Source organism: Orbicella faveolata, unplaced genomic scaffold (assembly GCF_042242905.1).
Source record: "Orbicella faveolata isolate gen_17 unplaced genomic scaffold, um_ofav_v1 contig_36, whole genome shotgun sequence".
Lineage (NCBI taxonomy): Eukaryota > Metazoa > Cnidaria > Anthozoa > Scleractinia > Merulinidae > Orbicella > Orbicella faveolata.
In genome coordinates, this window is record NW_028301565.1 from 11331916 (window position 1) to 11359189 (window position 27274).

At 37.8% G+C, this 27274-nt stretch overlaps 3 protein-coding genes across 4 annotated transcripts; all 3 read left to right on the plus strand.

Moving 5' to 3' along the window:
* Window positions 1–85: 85 nt before the first annotated feature.
* LOC149102280 (ubiquitin-like protein 5) lies at window positions 86–3597 on the plus strand. 2 transcript variants are annotated; one of them, XM_089275485.1, is made up of 5 exons: window positions 86–210; window positions 651–834; window positions 1698–1781; window positions 2118–2155; window positions 2977–3597. In XM_089275485.1, the coding sequence occupies exons 2-5, from the start codon at window positions 707–709 to the stop codon at window positions 3018–3020; spliced, it is 294 nt and encodes a 97-aa protein (XP_089131611.1). In that variant the 5' UTR covers window positions 86–210; window positions 651–706; the 3' UTR covers window positions 3021–3597. The 2 variants fall into 2 exon arrangements, with proteins under 2 accessions (XP_089131611.1, XP_089131612.1); XM_089275486.1 differs by having other exon boundaries at window positions 89–210; window positions 759–834.
* Window positions 3598–4217: 620 nt separating this feature from the next.
* LOC149102281 (uncharacterized) lies at window positions 4218–10601 on the plus strand. The gene is made up of 2 exons (XM_089275484.1): window positions 4218–6011; window positions 8107–10601. The coding sequence occupies exons 1-2, from the start codon at window positions 5932–5934 to the stop codon at window positions 8669–8671; spliced, it is 645 nt and encodes a 214-aa protein (XP_089131610.1). The 5' UTR covers window positions 4218–5931; the 3' UTR covers window positions 8672–10601.
* A 1345-nt stretch (window positions 10602–11946) lies between these two features.
* Window positions 11947–27213, plus strand: LOC110056706 (uncharacterized). Its single transcript, XM_020763219.2, has 8 exons — window positions 11947–12164; window positions 12330–12497; window positions 19444–19627; window positions 19955–20079; window positions 22388–22428; window positions 22722–22778; window positions 23728–23785; window positions 25495–27213. The coding sequence occupies exons 3-8, from the start codon at window positions 19531–19533 to the stop codon at window positions 25525–25527; spliced, it is 411 nt and encodes a 136-aa protein (XP_020618878.1). The 5' UTR covers window positions 11947–12164; window positions 12330–12497; window positions 19444–19530; the 3' UTR covers window positions 25528–27213.
* The last annotated feature ends 61 nt before the right edge of the window (window positions 27214–27274 follow it).

The window sequence follows — 27274 nt, forward strand, 5'->3', positions numbered from 1 at the left end:
GGTCTAGGTACATGAAACATGACAAGATTGACCAAGTTAACCATATTTGCCTTTTGGGACGTTTCATTTGGGATTACATGACAATATGACCAAAAAAGATCGCGGGCGCCAAGTTCCCCATGATTTATGACTTTCTTTACTTCTTGACAGTATTTTTGCGCTGTTTGGATTGCTGTGGGATTTAAGTTTTCTAGACGAGTACTTGGAGAAGTAAGTATGCAAATAAAGTTTAAGTATATAGGTGTAAAATAGCTGGCTTGGAAATCTTTCAACATTGTAAGTTTAAATAACTTATGTTGTTTATTCAATATTGCTGTCAAATCATGTTTTTAGATAAGAGTGTAAAATAAGGTATGTAATGTAGTGATTATTAATTTGTTGTGCCGGCAGAAAACATATACATGCCAAAGTATTTTAAATTCTATGCTAAACATTCATCAAGATTTATGAAGTACAAAATTTTAAACTTTAGCCATGGGTAGAGTGCAGTTCACTTGAACCTCACCTGGAAGATACGCCAAAATTTAAAGGATTGTAATCAAAAAAGCAAATTTTCATACCAAAGATCTTTGGTGGTCTAAGACAGGAAGATCTATGAGACCTGAAACTTGATACTACATTTTTTTTTTTTTTCTTTTTTTCATTTTCAGTCATGGTTAACGACTGTTGAAAGAAATGTAAATGAGAGTCATCCATATGACAGGCAATGATACAAGTAATAAAATTTTGTTCTTTTTATGTTATTGTGTCCAACTTAGAAATATTACCACGTTCAAAGATGATTGAAGTCACATGTAATGATCGTCTTGGGAAGAAAGTTCGGGTCAAGTGCAAGTATCCTTTAAATACATGGGACAGTATACACTAAATGGATTCTGAACAAAATGAGTTTTTTAACTCAAAAGGCACTTTAGGGCGACTACCATCACACTATTGCGACATTACTCCCTGGAGGGTTAAATTGGTGAAAGTAAATAGCTGTTTTTAAGGACATTTTACATTTTAAAATCTAAAGACTATTGGCACCTTGACCCTAGGTACATTACACCTCCTTGGAACGTTTTTCATCCACCAAAATGCCTTTAAAAATCACATAATATGTGATTACCTTGCCAATGGCTGTCAGTCCATTAGCTGAAATGGATTATTGTTCTGTGAAAATATCATACTGCCCTGAGGGTAACTGGATAAATTCATATAGAAAAGAATTCAGGAAAGGTTGACATACACATGTATGCCCATAATGGTTGAATTTATAGGGTTCTAAGTGTCTGTCTACTGAAAGTGGATTTTAGTTTGAGTCCACCTAAATAAACCTCAGTGGTGGTTACATTTCATTATGAAGAGGTTTCTACTAATGGATATTCAGCAGGGAAAATACTCTGATTAATGACATCAGTATTGAATAAATATATTAAGCAATCACTAATAGACCAATTTTGATATGTTAAAGTTCAGCCTAAAACAGTAGATTTCAGTACGAGGCTCCTGGGGAATAACTACAGAGTTTATGGGGTTTATTCCCCAGAACCTCATGCTGAGGTCTATTGTGTTAGGCTGAATTTTAATATATCAAAATTGGTCTATTGAAAAAGAATCACCAAAGCTTTGTGTGTCACCAAGACACTGCTATATACATAATAACGAAACTTAGTAACATGAATAAGCTTTTGCAGAAACCTTGACTTTGTTTTTAGTCCTGATGATACTGTTGGAGACTTGAAGAAACTTATTGCTGCTCAGACAGGAACCAAATGGGACAGGATAGTGCTTAAGAAGTGGTAATTAAACCTGGATTAACACTTCTAACACCTTAGGCTTTTAGCTCACAAGAGGTTTTAAATAATATTCCAGAATAGAATATGTTCACCAATCGTAAGTACCCCTTAGCACTCTAGAGGCACAGTGGCGTCATGGTTAGTGTGCTCGACTTCAGATCGAGCAGTCCAAGTTTAAACCCTAGCCAGGGGCATTGTGTTGTGTTCACACACTTTACCCTGCAGTGCCTCTCTCTACCCAGGTTTATAAATGGGTACAACTCTGCAATGGACTGCAGCACTGTTGTAGCACTGTTGACAAAAGTCAATAACCTGTACCACATCTGTCCTTTTCTGCAGGTATACCATTTTTAAAGATCACATTACACTTGAGGATTGTATCCTTTGATAAAAGATCATCGCTATTCTAACAAGAGGTCTCTTTTGATCAAGACAGTATTTCCAGCTTAGTGCACTGTACAATATTGCAGTGCAAATAAATCTTGTTGATTAAAGTCAAACTCATCTGTTGAAATGGTGTTAACCACTAGTGGTATTTTGTGCCTTATCTGGAAAGCTTCAGCCTCACTTTCCAAAATCATCATTGAACAACTATCGCCACTGGATAGGATTTCAACACACACTTAACATGACTCCATGATGCTTTATGCTTATGATTATAAGTTATTAGTTTGATTGTATATAGTGATTTGTAATAGCAAGATTGACTTGATTTTACAAATTTCAATTAAGCTCAAAATACAGTCACATGAGACTACTTTCCTTGAGCTATTTTGTGCATGATTTTCATCATGTAACACTCAGTTCTTTTTGTTAGCTCTGTGGTCAAACATTGATGCGTTGGACTAAGTGTGATCACTGACCAGTGTCTTTGCAAATGTATTCTTGGGCAAGAGACTTAAATCTCACACCACCTCTCTCCGCACAGAAGCGTGAACAGGTGCTGATGAACTTTTGGCAAAGCCTGATTAAATTCTGCGGAAGCAGTAACCTGCAGTGGACTAGCTTTCCATCAAGGAGGAGTATGGGGTGTAGAAAGTCCTTGTCACTCCTTGTTATGAAAACCAGGCTAGGCTCTGGTGTTGTGAACTAAATCTTCTTATGGGAACAGACAATACTGATCAGCTCTATGTTAGATAACTTTACAGCGTTTTGCATTAAACATTACACAGCACTTTTCCTTGATTTACCACTTCAGATGAAATTCACGATGGAATGAACTTAGAGCTGTACTACCAGTAAACATCCATACTAAAGACAAAATGCCAGATCTTACTGCCACATCAACAACATGAGAGACTTAAAACAAAAATAATCAGGGGCACCCAACGGATCGTTTTGGTAAATTATCTATTTCGAAGGCCTTTAATCCCCTCTGATTTTCGGAAGGGAATTGTCACCTCCAACTTTCGTGATATGAGAAATTTAATGTCTGTTGTTTTCGGATTGTAAAAACTGTCGTTTTGGGTACTGAAAAAAGGTCAGCTATTACTGTCAGAAAGGTGATAAGACCTAAGGTTTTCGGGGAATGGACAAAAAAGCCCTAATAAATTTGAGAATACTCAAGTTCCCCTAGAATAACAGAGCAGGTAAACTTTTTTAGCGCAACCTAAAATTAACCTACAGAACTTTAAAAGCACTCCAGATAGCCTAAAACAGCGTTTAAAAGCATTTGAGAGAAAACGGTCATTGGTTGCCCCTGAATAATAGCAAACACTGTAGTTCATATTAGTTCTAACAGTGATGGTCATACAACTTTGACTGTTTTTCAGGTCAGTCACCATGACTGCAAATTGTATAATAAAGTAATAAGGACTGACCTGGTCTCGGACTTTTTTTTTTGATAAAAGAGAAAGCTGGACTAGGGTAATAAGAAATCTCATGAAGCAAAAACAACCAAGAATGAGAAGAATTCTGTTTGAACTTGATTACCTAGAACATACTGCACGCATTTTTGGAAGAAATATGTTGAAACTCAGTAGATCTAAAACTAAAACGTTATTACTTCAGTAAAAAAAGAAAACAATGGGAAACTCCTCAGCTCTGCCCTTTGTACAGATTTCATGGCTTTTATTTTCCACTTCTTATTTGAGAAAATGGGGAGCAAGGAAAGGGTTCTTTGTGATCCGCTATTTACAGGCATTTAGAAAATATTCTTTTCTATTAGTCCAAGGAAGATTTCTAGTTTTTTCATGCAGAACATAATCTGTAGCAAAGATCCCGCACTTAATTTAACTGTATGAATAATACGATCTTTGAAATCAGCATTGTAAATTAAAGCAAATGATAAGGTCACTTTGCTCTTAATGAAGTCTGATAACTTTGTATGTACAAAATTTAAGCCCTCGTTTGTTTGGTGTTTGGGTATTAGAAGTTTGTGGCGAAATGTCTTGAAAGCTTGACAGTTTGATAAGCTTCTCGTTTTGAAGGAATGTCTAATTTTCGGACTGGGCTGAAAGTCGTTGCAGTTTTTTGCCAGTTGATTCTGAAATGCCAGTCTTGAGATGTCCGTTTCCAATCATTGAAGTTTTCAGTATCCGCTTTGTAATAACTTCCAGTACATTGTACTATTCAATGAAAAAGTACAGCAACCAGAAGCTAAAGCTGTTCTACAGTTATGTTGTCCCTAAAATAAATTATTTATTTGACTGTATTGACGCAAGTTTAACGTTTTACCAGAGTCCTGGAGTGTTACTGTCTTCTTAGCATGTCATTAGCATGTCAAATACCTTTTGCTCGCAACCAGAAACTAATCACGTGCTGAATAGGCTTGCCACTTCCATTTCATAACATAAAATGTAGGAGCAACCACGCGTTTTTTAAAGTTATTGATCCTTTTTGAAACTTTTTAATTACGGTGCCCGTTACATTTTTTCCTGTCACTTCCCCAGTAAGTAAAACATTTGCGTATCTCGCACTTGTCTTGCGCGCGCACTACGCCATCTGCAGGTACATGTTTACAGTTGCATTTCGGTATAATTTTCGACAGATTACAGCTAGCTTTTCAGCTGGAAGAAGTTAACAGTTAGTGGTTAGCGCTATGCTGTAGGAGACATTCTAGAGGGAAGATAAAGTGCTTTTAGATATCCTTCGAATGCAAAATTGTTAGAATAACTTTGTACATTTTTCTACCGACTATCGGAATTCACCAGGTGTTGGCTAAGATAGATCTCGATTTCAGTAAAACGCAGGGGTTTTTTGGTTGAAAATAATGTTTATACTACTTCAAGCGTCATAGACGAGTTAGCCAGATGAACTTTATAGAGTTCATTTATTATGGAGCCCTTCGTCACAATTGTTATCGACCGCTCATTTTGAACGTCACGACGTAAAAACGGCGCGCATAGCAGCCAAAACCCAATCTTTATGGCAATCATTGACGGAAGTGCTGTCGACCAATCATCTCAAAGACAAGATCACGCCCAAAATATTGCTGCAATTAATCACCATGGTAACCTTTACTGTACCGCTTATGAACCAATAATCGCAAAGATAGCGAGAGGCGCCTCTCAACGACGGCACAGTTCAAAAGGAGTTATTTATTTCAAAATACGACTTTTACTCGAGAAAGGAGATTTCCAGACATACTATTGATGGGGTACGGTCATGTCGCTACCGTTTAAGATTCTCTATCGTGGAAGTGGAAGAGTTTGGCCAGCTGATGAGGTTCAATCAGAAAGGACTAGTGACCCGGTTCAAGAGAACATGGAGCTCAACATGGACAGGTAACTCGTTTACAAGCATGTGTTCACGGGGCGGTTGGGTAGAATTCAATGCTATAGCCTTCTGAGTTCAAAAATCTTTAAATTAACCTGTAGCTTGAATTAGTTGTTTTTCTGCAACATGTACGGAGCCAAACTCGCTAATATCTTTGAAGCATAGATTATGACACTCTAGTTTATATTCTTAAGTAAACCAAATTCTTTGCTCCTTCTTTCATACTTCATCCATAAGCAAACCGTCTTTTGAAAATACATGAGGAATTTTTAATTTCAAAAATAGCAAATAAAACTCTACGTTCCTTTTGCAGCCAACGTATTTCTCACACCTGAGGAATGCAACATTCCCAGAAGTCGACATTTTCATTAAAATGATGTCAATAAAAATAATTTTTAAGATTATAACCATATCCTTCGTAAAAAGTCATCTTTGAATGTTTTTGAACAGGGTCGAATTAGAGGAAGCGATAATTGTTGGAGAAACGGATTTTGGCGAAGATTGCGAGGATAATTGGTGAGACGAAACTTATTTTATCCTCGAGCGTACAACTGATGTGTTATTGAACTAGCGTGAGGTCCGTATAGGAGTAATGTTGATCGCGTTTTCCGTTTTCCGTTTTCCGTTTTTTTTTTTTTTGCAGGTTTTATGGACCGAGCCACAGGAAGGGTCCATGATACTGCAAAAAAAAGAACGAGACCATTATTCTCCAATACGGATTTCACGCTAGTTCAATAAAGTAAATATCTTAAGGTGGCTCCCTATAGTTTTACGATCGCACGAGCGCTGAGGAAGTAATCTGCGCGCGCTCAAAGGAAAACGTCAGTCTTTTTCGATATTTTATTACGTCAATATGAGCACAAAAAAGCAAAACTGACAGTGAATTTTCTCGCGTTTCCTTCGATGAAATTCCGTTAAATTTGGCAGATTGGTAGTAAATATTTTACTTTAGTCGGAGCTCGTTTTTCAGGGAAATCTATAAGACCAGATTTTTTGCAGCGGTAAAAGACATGAAGTTGAAAATATCGAAAAAACTGCCTTTACAAACCCTACTTTTTTCGTGTTCACAATGTATATCCCACTGGAAGCGATGTGATGTAAAATTTTGGAAGATTTCACCGAAGGAAATTCATGAAAATCACAGTAAAAAACTCATTTGTTTGGGCATTTACAATTCAAGACTAAATCCCCAGATTTTAACAGAGATGATAGCAAAATGCTATTTAATCATTGCTTATTACATGTAATAAGTTTGAGAGGACTAGGTGAGAGAGCGAATGCAAAAACAGCATTCAAAACATAACACTTGCGCGCGCAACCCCATAAATGATTACCCTATGGAGACACCTTAATGGCTCTTTTTAATCGCTGTTAAATCGGTGCGTATCCGCGATACATTCTCGGTGAACGCGGGCGCGAAAGGTAACCATTTATTAACGTTTCTAGAGTTGTTTTTCGAGCATTTAGCTGAAATCGTCCTCCAAACATGAAGGTAAAAAGATGTCTTGTTAACTTTAAACTGTTTATTTTGTGCAATGAATTGATTGATTTTGATTTTTAGCTAATTGAGACGAATCAAAAATAAAAGTTTCTTCACCACCTGTTATTGCATAATGGAAAATTCAAGTTCTTTAATTTCTTTTTCTTTTTATTTACTTTTTTATTTGACTATTATATTTTAATTACACAAATTGGCATAAATCTGTTGCAGAATATCACAAAATAATGGCTGGAGATCTTAGCAAGCACTACTGTGCTTTTCTAAGAAGATCTCATATGTTAAAAAACTTATTAACTATAGCAGATGGATTAATACTTAATTCTAATAGTAACATAGGCTTTTAATTATAATGTAGGAATGCATATTGTTTTACATTTAAACTTTCATAGAATTAACCCCGCCTTACGACCACCCCATTCATTGATACGTCCACCTCGTTATTACAGCGGCTTTCTTCTGGCCCGAAAGCTCAGTCAGTCACATTCTTATTTAAAGAACCCCTTTGATACAACCACCGCGTTAATACGGCCAGATTTTTGTGGCCCTTTGGTGACCGGATTATATACCATTTTGTACAGATTGTATACGATTTTTAAAGACCCTTAAGTTAAGAAATGTTTCTATACGACTAGGTAGCATAAGTTTGAATAAACTGATCAATACTTTTTTGCTAACTTCTGGGCCAAAGTTTATTACCCCGATTGATCCGATGTTAAAATCCCTGAAATGTGACAAGGATCTTATCTAGGAATATTTTAGTGAGAAAATGGTCACTAAAGAATCATTAAATACAAATTCGGGGGAGGGGTGGAGTTTAAGTCTTAATCTAAGCTTTTTTTCTGATGGGACAAGGAGTTTACCAGAGATAACGATATTGATATTTTCGCAGATACTGAATATGGAAACGTAGAGGCTAAGTATTTCGTTTTGTGTTGTGGTGCAGAAAACTTTCCGTTTAAAAGTGAATAAAAAAAAAATACAAATGTGAATCAATGTTAATAATTTGGCAACTTAATTTCGCAATTTAAACTTAGCGACAGGACAAAATATTAATGCAAGTGCGTGAAAACTGACAGCTAACTGATCGCCACTCTTGTTATCGAATTACAGGGACAACAGTTGCCCGGGTCGATCAGGAGAGCATGGAGAAGAAAAAGAGAGCTTTCAAGAAGTAGATTTGGCGGCCTCAAGCACTTCTCGCACTATTGTCGACTTAAGAGTTGCCGTCTATGAGACCTCCACAGCAGGCAGCAGCCTTCGCGGCGAGTACTTCCTGTCGACAATTGCTTCGGATGCTGCTACGGGAATCGGTGGGAGCGGCGGTACGGCAACCGACAACGCAATTAGTGGTCCCGAGGTGAGCCTGGATACCACTCAAAGCCTACAGCAGATGCACCACGTGACTGAGGTGGTCACTGTAGACGTTGAAGTGCCGAATGTCGTGTCAGCACCCTCCACGGGCCAGGAAAGTATACAGGCCACTGCTGTCATTGTGGATGACGTAGTCGTGAGGAAAAAATGCACCCGGTGGAGTTGTCCTTATGACAAGAGTCGTTTTGAAGTAGCAATACTTGTTTTGTTTTATGTGGTGATTGGAGTGATTTTCCTTCCTTTCACACTGGTTATTCTCATGGTCTGTTGTATAAGCTACTTTACGCCTGGCATTGACGACTGATGCCAGTGACACTCAAGAGAGCAAACCGGAATAAGTAGTCTGTTACTGTTTACCGGCTATTCCTGTAGCTTCTTAGTTTGAAAAAAAAAAACACACTTTATACTTCACACTGCCGAGTGTGAATAAAGGTTATTTATCTTAATTAATTAATTAATTAATTTGTTTATTTACTTATTTATTTATTTATTTTTTAACGAACAGCTATAGTCAATAATATTAATATGATCCGGAGCAATGAGTGGTTGTTCATGTATTTGCAGTCTACTGTACCAGCGTCTCACTCCCTTCAATCTTAAGAGCAGTAGCGGATTCTGATGTTACCAAAGTATGGATGGACCTTCCCTAGATATGGCATCACCGCACGGATGCTTAGAGTACTATGACTAGTTGCTTCCATCTCGAGTCTCGACATGGCAGTGTCACCAGAACGGGATCTCAGCCTCAGGTTGTTTTTGCCAACCTTTTCTAACATGGTTCGCAATATCGATGCCACTGGTGCTTCCATCAAGTTATAGACAGGCTCTGCCTAACTAGGAATTACCAGAGCAAAAATTACATCGTCGGTCCTCTGCCTTCTTTTTCTTTATCTAGCTATCCCAACAGAGCTGTAAGAATCAAATTTAATGTTTAGGTTATGACACATGCAAATAGGGTAAGTTAATTGTAATAATTGATCAGTCTGGCTTTGGAGGCCTTTTCAATAATGCTTTAACGGTGATATCACGATACTTAGTCAAAAGAAAAAAATCTCATCGGGACTTTGATTGCTGGCTGCCTAATAGGGGTGGCCGTTTAAAAGTTGGCCGCTTAATAGGGGTTCGACTATAGTAGGACCACAGGTTATTCATGATACCAACGTATTGGAAAGGAAGTTAAGAAAGTTTACATGCATTCCAATTAACAATATACAAAAGCAATCACTGAAAAATATCCGACTTTCACTTAACTAACGATCAGGTAAAATGAAAACAAGGGAAGGAAGCCTTCTTCTTCTCTCTTCCTGACCCTGCTCGTTTTTCTGTAGCCCGCTTGCTTGATCATACCCACTGAGCGAGCGCCTCGGTGGAACAGGCTATACTTCCGCCCTAGGGGCCCGTTTCTCGAAAGGCCCGGAAACTTTTCGGGCTCGCAAAGCCATTTTTAGTTTATCTGTATCTAAAAACAGAGAGGTGTGTACGCCTGAAACTCCTTGTATGAAGGGAACTTCTGTTCATATTAAGAATATGTGAATAAAACAGCTCTGTAATCATAAGGTTTGAGATTTTGCTGCGGCTTTCCGGGTGCGAAAATTTTTCGGGAACTTCGAGAAACGAGCCCTGGGCCGGGTTGTTCGAAAGCCGGTTAACTGTGCTAACCCAGGATTAAAAGTAAACCGAAGTATTCATTTCTCTTGTTTAAAAGTGTTTTTCACTGCCTATGTGAGATTACTCATTCCAGCTCAAAACTGTAGGACAAAAAATATAAACAGAAAACCTCACCGAAAGGTTACAAATATGAAATCAAAATTCTTGCTAATCCTGGATTAGCTCAGTATTTTTGCAGTCCTTTTCTGAGGAATTCAAAAGCAGAAACCGACACAACGTAGAATGATTTTTTTGAAGGTGTAATATATTTCGGCTGGCCAAACCAGTCTTCTTCAGGTACAATGAGAATTTTACATTGGGACGTGTTTTCTCTTTTATGACTTTTGTAATTCCTTTTAACTGCGTGAAAGCGACAAAAAAGATTCAAAATTAGCATTTCGGGGAAAAAAATCGTTGGATATGAAATATCTAACCAAACACTTTGGTGGGTAGTATAGGTGTCCATTTTGCTCGCCCCATAAAAGGACTCAGATTCGAAATAAATATATGTACCACACACTAAAATGTCCAATAGATGTATCGCTTGGCACCTAAAAAACGAAAATAAAAGGTGTCGATTAAAAGCCTTCAGGTGTCACTCGAAAACGTATTTTGTCTGTTTAGCACCTATTTCGGAAGCCTTCTTCTTTTCAATCTTATTAATCTTGACGGATGAGAGACCCCCGCCCACGCGACGACATCCTGTGCACGAGGCCGGGAAGTATGCGTAATAGACACAAATAAATAAAGAAATGCTTTCAATGATGACATCTCAGCTACGCAACAAACCTTAGATTTCTTATGTTTCTGATTCCGAGGTTGAAATGGACGACTTCATGCATAATCATTGATTTATTTCATAGCCAACTGTCCAGGTAGTGTTCGTTGTTAGCTTGTTTTGGGTTGAGTATTACACGTGCATTTTTCTCATTCCTAGAATTGTATGACTGTTGTATGTTCCTTACCTTTTCACACAACATATTTATTCTTGACTGAACCGGCGCAAAAGAAATTTTCCCCCAAAAAAATTAGCAAACGAAGCCCCTATAACGTTAGATGATCCTGAGGCGCATATTTTTGGCATAGTTAACTCCCCAGCTCCTAAGAATTCAATTTCCTCTCATGTGACTGTGTGTGCGCTTGGTGCCGTCAAAAACGTACAGATGTAGGACTCAACAGATCGGGTGTGTGTGTCGGACTTGACTAAGTGTATAGTTTTTTCATACTCCTTGTAGACTTCGATCGACAGATCCTTTACCTACGTAACAGAGAATCCTTTTTAACTAATGTGTAACCCTCTCCCTCGCATCTGCTCGCATCCCTTCTTTGACAACTTGTCCCCACCGGGTTAATGCTTATTACGTCTTTAACATTCGGTGGACAGTGTTTCGTGAATGTTCATTTGTCCACCTGAAAACATACAAAGCTTCATGTGGATCGGCTACCCATCGCGGGAAAGTGGCAATACTCCTAGGGGATTCTTGTTATGGAGCAGGTTGCGTGGATCATATGGCCTTTTTTTGCAACCTAAAACAAAGACAGATTCATGTCTAGCGTTTTGTTTCTTTTGAGATGTGTCGCTGTTGCCATGTAAAACTTCATACTTTCTTGTTAGTTTTGTTTATTACATGATCGGAAACCCGCTGAAGACAGTCAATTGTCTTCCGCTGGAAATGAGTGTAGTCAATGTTTTCTGTATTGAAAAGCTGAAAAGATAGTACAAGAAACATTTCTGTATAGCTGATGTCTGCTAAAGGGCCTGTAGACGCTGTTGGTATAACTAAAAAAAATTTCAGCCTAAAAAGAAGCTGAAAGAAGTACAATTTTCTAAGATTTATTTCCGGTGGGGGCGGGAAACGAGTCGCAAATGATTCCCGGGCGGAGGTGGCAGGGGCCATATCCCGTCACTCATTCCTTCTTCCGTTCTCCGTGGCAACGTCACAAACTTGGTCCAGTATCAGAAAAACACATAAACCGGGCAACCTTCCCACAGGACTAATGCTCTCGTTTCACAAGCATTAAAGCCGCGTAAAAATAACTGCATCTTTCCTGGACAAGATATTCTTTTGACAGTGGACAGCACAGAGCGGCTGAGTACAAATTCCTGAGATTGCTGGCTGTTCGTGAGTTCTGTCGGCCACGTTTTATTGGTGAGAATATAAAGTGTTATGATCAAAGGGTTCGCTCTAATGCAGACAGATTCATTTCTTACATCGATAGATAGTTCGAACGTTTGTACGCTGTTCTCTCGCTCGGTAGTACTTTGTGCTTACTGTGTTTAGAAGTGAAATATTTCGATGATTCGTATTTTTCAGTGTGTGGCAATGTGAAGAAGTTGCTTAGAGCTGGCTGTCGGCGCGAAGTTCTCGTTATAATACATGTAGATGAAGCAATGCACAGGTCGTTGGTTGATCTTGAACTTACTTTAAACTTGGGTCTCTCGCAAATGATTGTCGTGAAATAGATGCTGATTCATTACTGAGGTAAGCTGCGTGTTGTTTTCTAAAATTATTTATCATTCGCTTGGTCTGGTTGAAAACAAGCACATCGAGTGAATCGATATTCAGCTTAGCGAATCGCGCTGGCTTGCTGTCGAGTAATTTTTTTTAATGATTTAAATTGGTACATCTTATAGACTGTTCCTGTCTTCAATCTTTAACCGGAATGTCGCTCTTGGCGTGAAAATTTGCGGACTTGAACATTGACAAACTGAACTGAATTGTTCGCAAAATATGAGAAGATTATTGAACTACAAGAACTTTATGTTGGTCATTTGCATAGTCGGTAATCCGTTTTCTGTGAACAGTGTGAGTTCCTTTTGTTTTGACGTTGTTTGTGGAGGGATTACCAGACACAAGCGAACATGGCCAGTGAGAATTGAAAAACTCACCAGGGAACACACCTTTACGCTTGGCGCTAATTGAGTTTTACTTTCTTTTTCGCCATCATTGAGCGACACGAGCAAAGCGCATCGAGCTACTATGCGCAGCTGCCCAGCTGCTGAGGTTAATGTTATTGTAAGCTAGTTTTGCCGCTCTGTTGAGTTCCCTTGCTTGAGAACCGTCGAAAACTCGGCTTTCACTATCGTCACGAGAGCTGTAAGGCTATGTACGTAGTTTTTTGTGAGCGTTAGGTATTTTTTTTTGGCATGGAATCGCAATAAAAGGGTTGTTGTTTCGGAACATGTTCGCGCTTATTAAGATTTATGTAGTAAGAAGCGATTATGCATAGTCATTGAGTATACATAGCATTGATGTTACGAAATTTTCGCGTGGTGGGCAATAACCGTGGTTTATTTCAATGAATACATCCATTTTACTTTTCAGTGGCGCTATTTTAAACACTTTCAATGTTTTCGTAACGTTCCAGAATGATAGATGTCAAAAACAAAACGTATTTTGACTCTCCTGCACTCATCGAGCAAAATGAGTCTTCTTATCAATGTATCGCGGTGTGAAGTTTATAACCAGTAATTTTCGAAAGTTGTTGTAAAAATTTTAACACGATAAATTTTGTCTCTTTATCAGTCACCCGTTCAGTGACAGAAAAACTTGGTCGTACAGTTCAATATTGTATGTCAAAATGTTTTCTAATTGAACGATGTTGGATTTGTCCTCACTCCTTAGCCGTGTCCATCAATACTGAAACTCTCCCTACCACTCCAAATAAATTTTCTATAGCCTTCCTAGCTAAGAGGAATTATTTATTCGTACAATTTTTTTTCCTGGACATGACTTTTATCGCTTCTTTCGTGTTAGAAATTAGGAAAGTGGCAAAGATTTAGAAAATAGTTGTTGTGGTTTGTTTATGCAGGTTTATGATAAAAGGGTTAAAATAATTTGTTTTACGTTCAATTTGACTTCAATAATTTACAAAGCAGCTGTCAAGGTACAATTCATTAAAAAAAAAATGTATTTCACAATTTGTTTCTATGGAGATGTTTGGCAAATATATTTTAAATTTACATATGAATTTGTTCTGACCAATCAGCATGTTTCATTGAATTTAATCATATTTTATTGTTTTAAGGTTACTTCACTTTTTTCTACCCTTGGAGTAATTCAGAATATTTTTAAGTTCTTTTTGTGTAATACAACTGTATTATACTATTTACATAACATAGAAAACTCAGTCTAAAAACCGTAGAGTTCTTCGGCTTAAAAGATGATTTCCAGTCCATACTGCACACTCTCGAGAGTTTCTTTGCATATTTTTGTTTTGTTTCATGCAAGACATCACAAAATGTAAACATTTTGCAACTTCTTACATGAAGTAAACTTAAAAGTTGCAAAACGAAGTCCTACCATTATGGATGCGAAGCAGTCAAAGCTTTATGCCTCATTCTTTCTCATATCACTTGATGAAACAACTTCGCAGCTGTACAAATCAATGAAGCTGTTGGAAAAAGAATTTGAAAGGCCTCAAAGATAAGGTACATGGTTCGTAACGAGTAACATCAATTCGCATTCCATCGAGTGAGACTTAAAATGTTTATAAACATTAGGGTGCTGAGACTGCGCAGTATGGACTGGAAATCTTCTGAATGTATGAAATAAATGAAATAAATAATATGTATGTCCAAGTCTTCTCATGTTCAGATTTTGCTACAAAAAATGGTGTTTTGTGTACACAATTCATTAGTTGTTGATTGACTGGCCCTTGTTAAGGGGTATTTTCAGCAATTGGGATGCTGTTGTGGAGAGGTGGCCAATTTGTGAATTAACAGACTGTCTACCTGGACAATTGAAGTGGCCATTTTAGAGAGGTGACCATTTCAGAGAGTTGACTTAATTAAACTAAATAAAAGCAGTGAACATTTTGACATTGTTTAGTATGCATTACTGAGTTCTGATGCATACGGGAAGTTTGAAGAGCATGAAAGGAGCATAAGTTTTTTCAGTTTTTTCATAAGAGTTGCAGGAGACAGCCAAAAGTAACTCTAGATGCTTCTAGATTCTACCTAGCTGTAGATTGAATGGTACCCACAAAACTGCCAGATATGCAGGCTTACTGTGCTATTGTGATATTAACCTTGCTAAGTATTTTTCTTACACTATATTGGTGTTTTGCACCTCCCAATGCCCCTCCAAGGAGAGTGGGATAAACACCAAGAACGTAATGTCTTAATAATATTATGCCCAGATGGAGAAAATTCAAATCCAGGAAATTGCCCATGTGGTGTGGTCGTCTAGGTTTTATCCAAAGTAAATCTCAAAATGTATCGAAATTTGACCAAAACCAGTGGCAAAGTATTTTGCATCATATCTGTCAACTTATCCAGGAGATTTAGGCTGTATCTGGGACACACACTAGATAACCTGCATGGCTTTGCAAATGTGATAATCACCAGTAATGCTGATTTTCATCTAGGGACCTCTAGGGAATTCTTGTTTGAAGAGTAAACCCTGTTATAGACTTGTTTTTATTGAAGGCACTGTAGAATGGGGCAAAATTGTTATTAAATATTGTTACTGTTATCTAATCAGAGGTGTGGTTACCATAAAAATGTCCATTAAAAGACCTTCTTTCAAGCTGGCTGCTTAATAGAAATCAGCAAAGGTGGGATAAAAAGAGGATTTGTTATGGAGACTTCCTTTATTTTGCCCTCTAAACAACTTATACAGAGGTCAAAGGGTAAAATTTTACTTTTTGTTATACTCACAACGAGTATCTATTAAAACTACACTGATGATGTTGAGGATCTTGTTATTCTTGAGTTAGCTAGCTATCAACATGCCATTATATTTTGCTTTTAAAATGTAAGATTTTAGAAAGATTTGGAAAGATTTGGATTTTACAACAGGAACAGGAAGATAAGTTTCCTGTGAGAAATAACTTTTTAATGCACTAAAGAGAGCAAAGCTGTTAATGGCTTCCTGATTTTCAATTGATAACAAACAGGCAAGTGTGAAAGAGGTGGCTTTTTTGTTTTTGTTCAAGCTATAGTCTGCAGTGTGGCTGAATGGTGTAAGTCACCTGACTTTGTGGTTGCTGTGGGACTTGATAACCCACAATGTTATCCCAGTGTCTGAGAGAGTAATACGGTTTGAATTTGCTTTGCTTTATGATATACAGACCTCAAAACTATGTCCCACTCTCTGCTCTTCACTTCTGATAAGAATTATTTTTATTTAATATCTTTTGATTCATAACTGCATCAAATTCAGAACAAATAACTTTCTACACATCTTAAATTGAAAATGTTTAAAAAGCTTTTTGACACCCAATAAAAATATGATCAAGGATTTTTTACACTTTGGGGAGAGCAGCTTTGAACCCAGCTTCTAATATGAAAATAAAAATGTTCCCTTTAAGTTTATTGACATTAATGTTGAACAGTGCATTGTTGAATAATCCAAAACAGCTGCAACTGTCATTAAACATGGGAAGGTGTAAGAAGCCCTGTCGTTAATGTCTTTGTTACTGATAAATTGTTTGCCTTAGGTTTCCCAATATCTTCCTGATTTGTCATCATTATCAAGCTGTCAGGTTCAAGTAAAAGCAATGGATGATGCAACTTCAATATGCTTAGCTTTAAAATGCAAGTTTGTGTAAATTTACTACTACACTTGCAGGCAGCAACTTTGTAGGTTCCTAGCCAATATGTAAATGTTATCAGCATTCCAAAGATATATGGTTAGCGGTTTTAAATTTTGCATTTTGAAATTAATAAGCATGCGATACACAAGTGATTTGCAAACTATTTCTATAAGTAGTTTGGTGAATAATCAAGTCACAGGTAAAGAAACCGGTGAGGAAGAGCTGAGTCAAATTCGAGCCTGTGTGACCTCACTTCTAAATATATAAGAAAAAAGTTTTCCATTGCTATGAATAATGCCAAAATATATATTTATAAGGGTCAGTTACTCCCAATGAGAGCAATATTAAATAATAATTTGGTAACTCAGCTTTAGAGGGAAAATAGGGTGGAATATTTAGGAGAAAGTAGTCGAATGCATACAAATGTACACTGTAGAAGTTATCTTCTAATATAGGTACTAATAGCTAAGTATTTATTCTGTTTTGTGAATAATTTGTCTTTCAGATTTAGACTTTGTTTTGCATGAATCTTTAATGTTGACCATTTTTTAATTCCTAAAATTTTGTAGAAGGGTCATTACGACAGATTTGGAGGAAAAATCATCATCAATTTGTTGTTCAGTCCCCTCTGAGCACTTGGTCAATCATTTTGGTTCTTCATTTTTATTTGTATTCTTCAAGTGTTAACAGATGAAGGTTGTAGACTTAAAGTGCCCATGACATGAAAAATAATATCTGCTTATTTGAAAGGCCTTTCAAAATACAGAAGAATGGCATTTTTCTTTTTGAAATATCTTTTTTTCGTTTTAGAGATATTGATGTTTTTCTATTACGCAAACTAGATCAGTGATGATGTTATATTGTTTGCAACTAAAAATGGTAAAATACTGAATAAACAATATCTCTGGAAATATTGAAGCAGTGTTCTTGAAGCTTGGCACCACAAACGTACATCACAAAAGAAACAAAATGACACCCTTAGTGCTGTTGCCATGACAACAGTTTTGCCGCTGGTGCTGTCTTAATAAAAACTGAAATTCCCAGTTTTTGTCTTAAACCAAGAACCATGTACCCCACCAAATCTGATGATGGGAGTCAAGACAATATGGGAACTATGTCTGTTCCAAGTAGGACCCTTTGTCTCACTTTGGAGGTTGCAAATGGGAATATTTGGTTTTTTGACAGAAAGAGAGTGGAGCTGAAAGAGTTCCTATGGCAATGTTCAGCCTAAGGGTGTCATTTTGTTTCTTTTGTGATGTACATTTGTGGTGTAAAGTTTCAAGAACACTGCTTCAATATTCCTAGAGATATTGTTCATACAGTATTTTACCATTTTTAGTTGCAAACAATATGACGTCATCACTGATCTATTTTGTGTAATAGAAAAACATTAATATCTCTAAAATGAAAAAAGATCTTTCAAAAAGAAAAACCCCATTCTTCTGTATTTTGAAAGGTCTTTCAAATAAGAAGAAAATATTTTTCATGTCATATGCACTTTAACAAACATTATAGAGAAAAAAAAATCTCTGATCATTACAAGAGAGTTAAAAGTGTGGCCTCCCCAAAACACTAAACTAAAAAAGTCATGATTCAAGATCCTTTGACATTGCTTATGGCTACTAAGGGTGTTGTAAATTACTATTTTGACCAGTGGTCCAGTGCACAAAAATTTGAAAGAACCTGAATCAACTTGTCTAATAACTAGTTGAGGTTCAAGCAAGTAAGCACCTAGGCTTCCCTTGAAAGTGTATGTTGAAAATTTTGAAGCTGGCTTGTAATAAATCTGTGTTTGAAGACTTTTCTCATTACTAAACCTGATCTGCTCTGAGTGATAATATCTTTACGGTGGTTATCAATCACACACGACCTTCAGCGCAAAAGCGTCTAGACAAAACCCAAGTTTTGGTGGATGCCAGTTATCTCCGCCTCCTTGCCAACTGTATGCAAAATTTACCAAAAAAAACATCTTGCAGCCGTTCACTCGTAAAAATGATCATTTTACTTTCAGTTTGCATGGCTAGCTCACTAAATACATTAGCATTGAATATTCCTTGAAATTTATGACTGAAGATAGGCAGGTCGCAATCAGGTTTCTCAACGGCCCTTCGCATGCATGAATGAACCCGAGAGCAAGCAAATCTACATGCAAACAAATAATTGTTTCTGCACGTATTTGTCTTGGGGCTATGGACTGAACGAGACTTAAACGTTGTATAAACCTTAAAATTTTGTAAGGTAATAAGTTATAAGTTTTATAGGATTAAGTATTGTTCAGTCCATAGCCCCAAGAAAAATATGTGGAGAAATAATGTATTGTAGATTTGCTTGCTCTCTGGGTCATTCATGCATGCGAATGGCTGTTGAAAAACCTGACAAACGTCTTCATTTATAGATTTCAAGGAATATTTAATGCCAGTGTATTTAGTGAGCTAGCTGTACATACCGAAAGTAAAATGATAATTTTTATGAGTGGACTGCTGCAAGGTTTCACTTTTTCAGGTAAATTTTGCATACAGTTGGCAAGGAGGCAGAGATGATTGACGTCCACCAAAGCTAAGCTTTTGTCAAGATGTTTTTGCACTGAAGGTTGGGTGTGATTGATAACCACTGTTATGAGATTATAAGATTTAGCTTCAATGACAGGTAAATGCAGTTCAACCCCTATTAAACAGCCACCCTTATGGAAATGTATTCTGATAATGTTAAAGGGGTGCTAGCCGTTTAATAGAGGTAAACACAATAGAAAGGCCCTCGTCGGGACTTTGATTGCTGGCCACCTTTAGAATAACGGTGGCTGTTTAGTAGGTGGCCACTTAATAGGGGTTCATCTGTAAAATCAAAAACTCACAACTTATCGCTTGTGTCTATTTTGTTTGGTCTTTACAGTTTGTTGATAAATAATACAGCAAGGTTCAAGTCTCTTTCACCATTGGGTGGTCTTGGCGAGAGACTCGCCCCTTGTGGGCTAATATTATGGGATGTTCTGCTGGTAAACATATGACTACAAGCCCAGAGGTCAGCTCTAGTTCCCACTCAGCTAAGGAGAATGGTTGCACAGTACATACACCTGGTAAGAGTGCAAACAGTTAAGCCTTTGGTTAAGAGCAGTTTATGGTACCTACCATGTAAGTTATATAGTCCATCAAATGTGTAGTTCCAGAAAATATCCATACCCACCCCAAGGAAGGTTAACGGAAATTCCATTTTTATTGCTACACCCCTTAAACTTTGATTCAAAGCTTGAAGCAGTTTCTGACATGCCTAATAATATTGCTTTTCCACTATTTTTGCCATTTTATCACTGTAACCATACTTTATAGCTGAGCTTAACGCATGCTGCTACTGTCTGATTTAGTAAATGAATCATTGAAGGTGAATATTTTGCACCACATTACAGATGTACCCAGACACTCACTGGAAAGCAGTGCCTTGAACACTAAGAGAAAGGATTCATCAAATAGCATTTCCTCAGTCAAAGAGCCTGATATTCCGGAACCGAAAAATGACATTAACAAGGATAAGGTAATAATCTTCAACTCTGAGTCCTGTTAGCCTGTGTAGCAGGCGTGTAAAGGGGAAGGGGAGGAGGAGGAAGAGAATTCGGGGAAGAGAACGCCTGCTACAAAAGCCGCTTCTTTTGCATTTCCACCTACTGTTCTATGGTAATTGGATTAACAGAGCTGTCAGTTCAATGACCAATCAGAATAAGGCGCACGCTTTTCTGCATGACTGACTTTACACTGGAAGGCGTAGAGCATAGCATAGCAGCGAGCATTGTGAGAAAATCTTCAAGCCGTGTAACGTCAGCAACTCCCACAAAGGTTTGTAAAAGAGGAAGAAAACCAAAGATAGACATTCAAAAAAACAGCAGCTGTAGATTTTGTGGAGTAAACTTCACCTCTGGAGGAGGAAGAGCGTCATTTGAAAATCTATTTTCGCTGTTGGGCAGAGAAGAAGGTGTTGGGCTGATTTTAGCTGATTGTTGCAGTTCGATTGGGTTTCCACTAATGAGAGACAAAAACTCTTCAGAGCGGATCTGTAGATCTTGTGGTCGCAAAATAAGAAATGCAGCTGAACTGTACAGTTTTAGTGAGCAAGCTGTATGCAGCCCAAAAGTCAATGAAGATTTAAACTGCAAGGATTCGGATGATTGATGCAAAAGACAACTTCCCACCACTAGCATGCCTGAAAGAAGCAACACCAAAATACAGCTTATTGGAACAGATGGTAAATGCAACCAAAAAAGTACTGGAAAGGTTAATTCCAAAAAAGCCTTGTTTTCAGATGCTAACCAACAGAGAAATCACCAGAATCGTTGCTTTACCATTCATTTCAAAGTCCATGGCACAAACAAACATTTGATACGTGGGGCTTTTGCTGTATCCTGTGGGCAACACCACTAATACATCTTTTCCATCTAGAAGAGATTTTACTGCAACTTCTTGCTCTGGTTTTAACTTGAATTCACTATGAACGATGATCTTCAAATCAGCCAAAGCTCTCGCTAGCATATCCACTTCAGCCACCATTTTGGTTGTTTTTGCATTACTTCACAAACCTGTCTTATTGTCCGATTAACCAATCAGAATTTTGCGGCCGCCAACGACCGCAGAAATGAACCCATAGGGGTCTTTATAGCAGGCATTCCTTTTTCCCCTCACCCCCCTCACCCACTCCTCCGTTTTTTTTCCCCGAATTCTCTTTCTCCTCCCCCACCCCCTTCCCTTTATACGCCTGCTACGCAGGTTAAGTCCTGTAGTGCATGCAGTCAGGGTTTGCTGACTTCATGATTAGCAAAACTCTTTTGTTCCAAACACGATCAAAGGTATTTCCTCACGAATTTTCCACAATTTATCACAAGATTGTTAATGTTCAGGGTGTCGAAATTGTGAATGTTCTTTTTCTTTGCACTCAGCTGCGAGCCATACCAAGCAAAATTATACAGACCAACCTTCAGTTATTAACTTAAACTGCCACTAGTAGGTAACAAAACAAAAAACACAAACGAAATAGACATGTTCCAAAAAAGCAAAATTTTAATATATCGGGTTTTTTTACCAACACCATTTGGTCCTGCAGGGTAAATTGATAGTTAAATTAGTTTTCAAAAAAACTGCATTATCTGAGTGAGAAGTTTGACAAACTTTACTCAAGCAAGTCCAGTGGGCAAGTCCAGGCTAGGGTTGGTGAGTGGGTGGGAGGTCGGGCAATGGCAAATAGCAATATAGAAATTCACACTGACATCTGGCAAACAATTGATGACTTAGACTTCAGACTTAGACCTCTACAAAGTACCCTGAGCTGGGTTGTTCAAAGGCCAATGAAGCTAACCCAGGATTAGCGAGAATTTTTATTTCAGTTTTGTAACTTTGTGGTGAGGGTTTCTGTTTATATATTGTTTGTCCTTCAGTTTTTAGTCTCAATAATCTCAAACTACACAAAACATAAGCAGCGAAAAACATTCTTTGCAAGAAGAATTAAGACTTCCGTTAACTTTTAATCCTGTGTTAGCATTAACCGGCTTTCGAACAACCCAGCCCAGAAAGATAAGAAAAAAAAGTATTCAGAATTTTTTCCTCTGCTAACAGAAGAAAACAATTGATACAAAAATATCAAGTCCCTGGCTATTAGGTAAATTCAATTGATGTTTTGCTTGTTTGTTTGTTTTTTTGAAAGATTTGGAATCAGGATTTAATTTCCCTCAGAAATAAAACAAAATACATATAATAATTGAGCTAAAAAAGTCATGTTGTAATATGGTAGTTATAGCAGAAGCTGGATACATCTGGTGTTGTTAAATTGTAAGTAACAATACTGTGCTCTTTTCCAGAATGAAGATCGAATATTGTCAAAGAAGACTGTACCAATCAGGTAACACTCTGAGATGCCTTAAGTTCCTTTTTTAGATTTTGATAAATATATGGTATGGCTTCTGAACAAAGTTTCAAATAATTGTCATTTCCTCCACTTAGTGGTTTCATTTAAATTAGTTTCCCATCAAGCAGGACTTCGCTTTCCTTCAGAGCAACAAGGTGCTAGAACAAAGAAATATTATTTTCTAAGCAGTAGCAAATTGTTACAGTAATTTCCCGTTTACCAGGAGTAAAACATCACTTGAAAATTGCTGATGTGTGTATAATCATTTGCTCTCCCTTTTTTTTCAGACCTAATGATAATTTCTGCACAACTCCTAAACCTGTTCCAGTTAACCAAATCAGAGTGTAAGTACTCCAGATGTAATCCCCTTGTAATAATCTTTCATTGATCTCTACAGTCTTCAAAGATTTTGGTCCAAGATTTTGCCAAGGATTGGGCTTAAAGGATCCTTGCATGTTTTTAGGAACTTTGAAAGATCTTCCAGAGTTCTTTACAAGAACTGGAAGACCTTTATTTTGAAGAATTTTTCAGAAGTCTTCAAAAACTTGTAGGATCCTGAACTCCTGAACTCTGAGATCCTGTAAGCAGCTTAAATTTATTTCAATAATTTTTCCTCCCATGAGTGAATATAGACCATCTTCTGTGTAAAAATGTACCTAAACTTTACCACTGATAAGCTCATTAATAGGATTCTGTTCAATACATATTCTTCCCAGGGAAGGAGGAGGAGACCCTATACGTTACCGTTGGGAGAGGGACGTGCTCAATTTACCTGTTATTATGATGCTGTGTTGTATTTATAATTTACCATCTTTGCACCCTGGTTTAACTTGTAAACTGACCTTTAGCTAAGACCATCACTTATTTATGAGATCCCTCCCCCATCCCAACAAAGAACTCCGTTTGTTCATACCATTACTGCTACTAATTACTAAGTTTTGTTCCTGGTTTGGACTTGGTTTCAACCGCCGGGAGTGGGGGTGGGTGGAGGGACTACCTTACATGGGCTATGTAAGTATGTGGGGCACCAAAGGGTATGGGTTTTTTTAGAAACAGTTTGTTGATTTAAGTATCAGGTCTTAAACAAGGTAGCAAATTTTAGGTCAGGTCATAAATAGGGAAGGGAAAATCACAGACTTTGGTCTTAAATAGGGTAAGGGTTTTGGGAATTGGGCCTCACACCCCCACCAGATTTTTCTGGGAGTATCCCCCCCCCCCCCCAAGGGGTTTGAACTAGCTCTTTACTGAATCTCGCATTGTATACTCACCACGCCTGCATTTTGTCCCTATTAGGCAGATGACAAAGTCTCAACTTGAGTTTTTCAGAATGCTCGATCAAAAAATTGATGCGGTCAGTGTAATCTTTTGATTTGCTATTTTAAGGATGTTGAGATTATTTAGAGCGACTTTCGTATTACGTACCGTGAAGAAGTCTTTTCCTTGGTGTTCACAAGTAATTGAAAGTAGCCAAACCTGCTTTGCACGTTTTCCTTCTAAAATTGTCCTTAAAATACACGGAACCTATTCGATCAACCTATCAGAATGCCGAAAATCGAGTGGCGTTAAGCGAGCCTTTCACAAATTGACGTCAGTTTTTTATGCGTCTGTCCTCTTGTTGATGATAAACTGCGTCATAACATTGTCAAAATGGCTGTGGAACCACGAGCCGCAGGCGAGTGGTTCCGCAATAAACTTTGACAATGTTATGACGAAATTTATCATCAATAAGAGGACAGACGCATAAAAAACTGATGTTAATTTGTTTTTTACAATAACAAGACCCCAAACTGGTCAAATTCCAGGAATAAATGAGGGGAAAAAACGCGTAAACTGGTCGTAAACAAAGATAAGTGAATTTTATTCAAAATGACGCGAACATTGTCAATAGCTTTTCTCGCTTTTTGATTGGCTACTTAAAAAAGTCCATGAAATCTGACAGCTGAAAGTTGAACTTGAAAGCTTGCATAAATTAAAAGTTTATCCGTCTGTACTCTTAGTGATGATAAAAATGAGCCATTCAGCACGCGTGAAATTAGACAGTCATTGTAAAAATTGTGTTTTCAGGGGTATCTTTGAGGGGGGACACATAAACTCGAACCACGCCCAGATTGGTCTCCTTAAACGTTTTAATTCGAGTTTTCCCAGGAGCATCCCCGACATTTTGATATGCGAGTTCCACCCCCACCCCCCCCCCCCCCCACCCGGGACAGAGCAGTGTAACAGCTGCTGTTCAGCAATGTTCAGGAGAGCAGCCCGCGCTAGTAGACCGGACTCGAGAGACTGGCGAAAATCGAGCCTGAAGACAGAAATGAGATTGGTTTTTTATTGCAATCTTTTCGAGTGTACCCTAGAAGATACTTTGACAGCTAAAAAATGTGGGGTTTTATCCTCAACACCCTAAGAGAGACCAGAATCCTTGATTTATACCGCTGAGCAAGACGACGAGCATCTCCGACCTTTTCATATGTGACTCCCTCACCCGAGTGCTCTGCCTGTTTGCTAAACCAATCAAAAGCTGCGCGCGTTCGCTCTTCGCGAAACCAATGATGTTACTTCTAGTTTGTTTGTTGGTGTCCACTCGAATCATACGAAAGTCACTCACCGTAATGCACACAAATATAATCATGTTGAACTGGCCTAATATATAAATATCCAGACAGTGTAAATCAACATCATAGGACCCAGCTACGCACACACAAAAAAGATACTGCACATGAAAGAACTGTAGTTTTAGATCTGAGATATTCATTTTTATTATATGGAGAAGAGTGTTTTACTGGGAACTAAACCACTCGTAGATTCCATACGCCACTTCATCCGGGGACCCGAGTGGCGTATTTTCCGTATGTCACTTTTGTGAGTGTCGTATCGTTCAATGACGGCACGATTCCCGCCTTTTGCTTTTGTTGAATTGGTTTCTCCATATAATAAAAAGAACATTACACTTTGGCTCGAAGATATGAATTTTATGTTCTTGCCACTCGAACATAAAATTCATATCTTCTCGCCACCGTGTAATATCCTCTATATCATCTAACACTTTGCCTTGTCTCTCTCTAGGGACCAGATTATATATCTGAAACCGAAAGTTGACATGAGACTACACGAATTTTAAGAAACGTTTAGACAAAGACGTAGACAACAACTGTAGATCTTTACAGTTTAAAGCAGTGGCCAGAAGTGATGAATTCTACATGGCCACATTGTGTAGCGTAATGGACAACGTCCGGCAGCCTCGTGCTTCGGATGCAATGTCAAATAATGGGCGTCAAAACAAAACCTAGATCAGCTCTTGACGTGGTCTCAGATCATGGCAACAGGCTGTATGCCAAGCTCTGTATGTCATCTGTTATATCTTGTCAAGTCATTGAAGAACGGGATCTGATTTTAAGTTAGTTGTTGGGAAGCCAAACACAGAGTCGTCTCGATTTCCGTTGATAGGAAATGGTAACAGTCTAAATTGAGAAATGGTCCTCTCTCTTTCGGCTTGAAGAAGAAAGATTCTTCGAGCAAAAAGTAGCAGTAGACTATTAACAACTTGTTAATAATTGAAATTGAGTTGAATTACGCAAAACTTGTTGAACATTCATGGGGCTGTCTTTTGTAGGCTTGGAGGTCTCCTCCACACATGCCTTTGAGATCGTTTCAAACGTCTACGCTTGCTCTTAAAATGGTGAGCTTTGCCCAGAAGCATCACCGCTTTCCCCTTTTGTGGTCCCTGTATTCTAAGGCAGCTCCTAGGAATACTTCTAAAGAAAATTCCTTAGCTTATTATTTTATTATTGCGCTTTTACTGTGTAATATCATTCCTCATCTTGAAAACTGAAACGACCATGCAATGAATATACGTTGTACTCTGGCAGTGGGTATTTTATTTATGATATTTATGTTTCGCTTTTACACGGTGTCATATGGATCACATGGGTCACATAAGTGGTGCGTAATCAGCACTTTCTCATCAAACTGTGATCATGTTACGCAAGAATAGAGGCCTTACGAGTTGCTGGCCTTAAATTGCAATTAATATATGATGTTTTATACTCAAATATCAATTGAGTCGTCATAGTTGCCCGGTACAAAAGGATATTTAGTGTTATGAATTTATCGACTTGTATGAACATGTAGTATGGAAGGCTTTAAAAAGCCCAATTGAAGAAAATGCTAGACCAAACCGACCGTCTTACAGAACATGTACAATAAACATTATAATTTGGGGTACTAGCATTCGTCAACTAGTTGCTTCAAGTTTTAAACTGTCCATGTAGTAGCTAAATAAGACAAATATCGATAGCAGATACGAGGTACTGTCACTCGAAAGCTAATCGCATTAACGCCCTCCTGAATGTCAAGCAAGAATAGGAAGAGGTCATTCAGCCGTTCGTTAATATTTATGACAATAAATCGAGCCTAATATCCTAGCCCAGAGGTTGGGGTGGGAAAACATGGAAGTTTTGATAAAGAACCTTTTAACGGCGTTACAAAATGTCCTTGGTGGTTTTGTTACGAGATCACAAATTGTACAATGTACAGAATGTTCCCTCAAATATGCAGTGCTTTGCCACGTGACGCTTATTTTACCTGTAGATGTTGTAAATAGTAATAGCATTATACATATAATCTAAATATCAACAGAAGACGTATTACATTGTATGTAGCAATTTACGTGTATAAAGCCTAGTCACAGAGAAACGACGAAAACAAGTCTTGACGATCAGTTTTATATGATTTTGATCTACTGTTATTAAATTACATACAAAATAATAAATGCTAGTTTACGTACTGTTGTGACGTTTCATCGATATCCTAACTAACCCTGACCGTAGACCCTGTATCGGACACT

Excerpts from the sequence above, each read along its gene's own strand:
- LOC149102281 (XM_089275484.1), top strand. The coding sequence starts at position 5,932 with ATGTTTTTGAACAGGGTCGAATTAGAGGAAGCGATAATTGTTGGAGAA. Across the intron at positions 6,012-8,106 it reads GAAGATTGCGAGGATAATTG|GGACAACAGTTGCCCGGGTC; the intron begins GTGAGACGAAAC and ends ATCGAATTACAG.
- LOC149102280 (XM_089275485.1), top strand. The coding sequence starts at position 707 with ATGATACAAGTAATAAAATTTTGTTCTTTTTATGTTATTGTGTCCAAC. Across the intron at positions 1,782-2,117 it reads AGGATAGTGCTTAAGAAGTG|GTATACCATTTTTAAAGATC; the intron begins GTAATTAAACCT and ends CCTTTTCTGCAG. Across the intron at positions 2,156-2,976 it reads TCACATTACACTTGAGGATT|ATGAAATTCACGATGGAATG; the intron begins GTATCCTTTGAT and ends TTACCACTTCAG.
- LOC110056706 (XM_020763219.2), top strand. The coding sequence starts at position 19,531 with ATGGGATGTTCTGCTGGTAAACATATGACTACAAGCCCAGAGGTCAGC. Across the intron at positions 19,628-19,954 it reads TTGCACAGTACATACACCTG|ATGTACCCAGACACTCACTG; the intron begins GTAAGAGTGCAA and ends ACCACATTACAG. Across the intron at positions 23,786-25,494 it reads TCGATCAAAAAATTGATGCG|GGACCAGATTATATATCTGA; the intron begins GTCAGTGTAATC and ends GTCTCTCTCTAG.